Raw genomic sequence first — 4,002 nt, 5'->3', positions numbered from 1 at the left:
AGGAAGGAGTACCTAACAGGCAAATAAGAAAAATATTTCTTAAATTAATATTTGGTATTATTTCTATTGTTTTCCTCTGATGTAACAGGCTACAATTTCTAAGGTGATTTTTTAGAAAGTTGAGGGAGATGTTTTAAAAAGTAGCAAATAAATGCCAAGGATAAGCCAGGAAACAAATGCTCTTTTCTTTGTTAAAAAAGAAGAAACAAAATGCAAATTTTAATAGCTTAGAAACATATTAATTACTGTTCTTAAATTACAACATTTTGAAAATAAATTTTGCTTAGTGTTTGATTTTTTCCTTTTGAAAGACATTTTATTTCTCTGATGCACATTAAAAAAGAAAAATGAGGAGTCACAAAATTGCATGTGATTGTTTTTGTTCAGTAGTATACTCCAAATACAATACCTCTCAGTAGTGGTGTTTTCTATTTGTCTTTTTCTTTTGTATTGGCAGTGGTAAGACTAATGGAGAGCCTGATTCTGAAACCTCTACTTCTGTGCTGACACAGAGTGGGTTGGAAGAAATCAGTCCTGAAACAAGAGCCAAGATAGAAGAAGAAGCATATAACAAAGGGTGGGAATATCTTATGTGTACTAAATCTGTAAACATGTGCTACCAGATGAGGATATATGTTTTTATAATGTAATTTTAAATGCAAAATAAGTGACACAATTGATATGAGTAAACACTAAGTATCAACTTTTGCAATAAACTCATGTTGTCTGTGTCACAAACACAGCATATTTGGGGGCAATTAACAGCTTTGGGATCTGTTTCTGAATATCAAGCAAAGAATTTTGTACTATGTGAGGAGTGAGACAAAAATTTTGATCCTCCCCTGCAGAATCCAACAAGCTCTCTAGACCATTGATTTGCACTTACTCTCCAGGAAAAAAAAAAATTATCTAGAGGATGTTCAAAATGATCAAAAAATAATATAAATGCTTACTAACTCCTTTAAAAATTTGTTCTCTGGTGAGGACTATAACCTCTTTTTCAAGATAAATTTGGTAACAGACCCAATATAATCCCCTATTAAGGAAGGGTGGCTGTCTATGTGCCCTACTCATGGTCTTTAGCTAATTTTTACTCTTGTCTGAGTGGTGCAACTCTGCTACTTGTGTTTTATTGCATGTAACAAAACATAAAGCTAATTTTTCATTACATAGGAACAGGCTTATACAACATGCTAGACTAAAAAAAAATTTTGTGTGTTAAAGCTATCAGGAAGGCTTGAAGAAAACCAAAGAACTTCAGGAACTGAAGGAAGAAGATGAAGAAACACCAAAAGAAAGTCATGATGAACATGAAGAAAGTGAAAATGAAGATGAGATAAAAAACCTGCAAAGCAGGTGAGTCAATGGTGTAATATGTCCATACAAGAGGAGACACTTTTTTCTATGTGGGGTACCCAACCACGTGTTTTATACTATTATCTTCACATGTTTTCTTCCAGTCTAGGGAAGCACATTTGAAATAATAGTGTTTTCACAGAAAGGCATATTCCAAGATAGCATAGTTGAAAAATGCAAAACTTTCTATTTTGATATTTCAACTAAAATTGTATGTTGACATCAAGATGCTTCATCTTAATGGGGTTTGGTTTTGATTTGATATAAAAAATATTCCACAGAAGTTCTTTAGATGCTGGAACATATCTCTCAGTAGACATGCATTGTTTCATTAAAGTAGTAATTCAGGAATCTGATGCCTGTATTTGTGCTACGTGTCACTCCCAAAGGGTCTTCACAGGTGAGTCTTTCAGTATGTACAAGGTGAATGCAGATTAAGACAAGCTCCACAGCTATTTTGAACTAGCTCTGACTTGGGCAGGCAGGTGCTTTCTCCCTCTGGAAGCTGTGTAGATATGGCAGAACAGCACTATTTTGGAGTTCCTGCCTTTCATCAGGGAGATGTTTATTGCATCCATCTGCACCCAATGCTCTTCAGCTATACTGGGAACTTCTGAATCCTCTGCTTATTGTCTTACCTGAAGCATTGATGCCTAACTGGAAAACTTTTCTGAAATTTTCAGCTTTTCTTAGAGTTAATCATTGAGTTTCCTTTGTGGTTCTACCACTCAATTCAATATACCTGCAATTTCCTGCATTTTAAAAGCAAAGAGACTTTTGCATTAGAGAGGAATTGAATGCTGACCAAAACAAGTGATATGTCCAATCCCAAGCTAGTAAGGTAAGGATCCTTACCTGATCCAGAAGAATTCATTTCCATTCCATAACCATTATGGTTATAAACATCTGTTGAGATTTCAGCCATATTCAGAAGAGCAGCCATCTCACAAGTCATTAAACATTTAGGAAGAAATGTTTACAACGTGTCCTAATGTTTAGTTTAGTTGAGCAAGCTATGAAAAGTGCAGAATTTTACATGAAAACAAGCTCTGAGATTTGTCAGTTAACAGGTGGGAGAAATAGAAGTCAAGTTTATCATCTTCAGCCGACTTGCAAATATTACCCATATCTGAGTGTACAGCTGTTCTTAAAAGAACTTAAGACTTCTTCTTTGACAATGTGTTTCTATTTGCACCATACAACTATGAAACTTCTTAAATTGAAAAGCTTAAGATAATAAATTTGCATGTGATGAATATATAACAGTTTTCTTTTAATTTTACAGCAGACTTGAAGTCATCATTAATTATTTACATATACTGTACCCCAAACTGTGTAAACACTGGAATGTGGTATGGCTTGTGGTGGCTGCGATAATAATTTTTGCTGTGGTGTTGGGAATCTACCATTCATACAACACCTGTGATGAAAAATCAGAGGGACCTGAAGGGAAGGCCAGCTGTTCTGCTGCCCATCAATATTCCTGGTGGAACTCAGGATTTCAACATGAGCAACGCACTGAATAATAAAGGAACAACTACGAATTTATGGTACCTGAGCAAGTATGCATATTAGAACACAGTTGTTAAAGGTAGTCATCCTTATGGTTGTTAAATGTGATCTGTGACAAATGAGTTACCCCACACCATCAGGTTTGGGGATACATTGTGAACATACCTTGCCAAAATGAGTCTGATAAATAATTCTGTCTGTCAGCTTACTGTAAATGACTGATACAAATAAAGTAATATTGAATCATGATAAGGTTGTGGCAGTAATCGGCAACCAGCAAGACATTTAAAAGAATGATTACCACAGGACATTGACATCTATGCTATGATTTTGAAGAAAATCATAAAACCTGCATTTGCAGTTAGTGCTTTACTTCGCATTTCCTGAATTTACTGGTGGTTGTTGAAGTGCTAATGGCATTTAAGTCCTTTGGGTTTTAAGAGTCTAATTCATTTTCTTATTCATAATTATTGGGCAGAAATAGAAGCTCTTCTAAGGAAGGTTAGAATTATGCTATCAGACCAAATGCCTCACTGATAAAGTAATTTTATAAGAGGAATTATCTGTGTGATTATTTAAATGAAGTACTAAGTACATACATAAATGTGTTTTATGATATCCTTTAAGAATAGGACCACCACATTTTTTTTAATGGAATACACAACAAAACCTAAAATAAAGTCTAAGTAGAACAGTTGGTATTGTCAAATAAATTTGGGAACTTCTGATACGTCAAAGGGACATGCTTTGCAACAAATATCTGTATGCCTCTCAGAGTCAATACTGATTACAGCAAAAAGTAGTTGCTGTCTGAAAGATTAGCTGTGTTGCCCAGGCCCAAAATACAGCAGCCTTGGATGTGGGAAGCAATCTTCAATTCTTTATTTAAAAAAAAAAAAGAAAAAAAAAATCTTCAAACGTTTGCATACAGGTGATGGCACTAAGTGGACTCTGCCCTACTGCTATTACTGGAAATAGAGACCCTTTGAGATCTGCACTAGGAACACAGTTCTGCCTACAGCCAAAACCCTACCAGTGCCTAGATGAATCAGGTCATGAAAGCAGTGAGAACTTTAGAGGTCACTGCATGTTTTTAGTAGTTCATTTTTAGAATCTGATGGCAAGTATATAACT

At 35.0% G+C, this 4,002-nt stretch overlaps 1 protein-coding gene across 1 annotated transcript in view; it reads left to right on the top strand.

Annotated features, from left to right (window-relative positions):
* Window positions 1-2,882, top strand: part of IRAG1 (inositol 1,4,5-triphosphate receptor associated 1) — a 33,518-nt gene extending 30,636 nt beyond the window's left edge. The window contains exons 18-20 of the mRNA XM_010174464.1: window positions 458-577; window positions 1,225-1,356; window positions 2,642-2,882. Coding sequence (XP_010172766.1) covers window positions 458-577; window positions 1,225-1,356; window positions 2,642-2,882 — 493 coding nt within the window. The remainder of the gene's footprint in view (window positions 1-457; window positions 578-1,224; window positions 1,357-2,641) is intronic.
* The last annotated feature ends 1,120 nt before the right edge of the window (window positions 2,883-4,002 follow it).

Source organism: Antrostomus carolinensis, unplaced genomic scaffold (genome assembly GCF_000700745.2).
Source record: "Antrostomus carolinensis isolate BGI_N321 unplaced genomic scaffold, ASM70074v2 scaffold17888, whole genome shotgun sequence".
In the NCBI taxonomy this organism is placed as follows: domain Eukaryota; kingdom Metazoa; phylum Chordata; class Aves; order Caprimulgiformes; family Caprimulgidae; genus Antrostomus; species Antrostomus carolinensis.
Note: the sequence above shows the minus strand (reverse complement) of the source record. Positions and strands in the feature narration are given on the sequence as shown.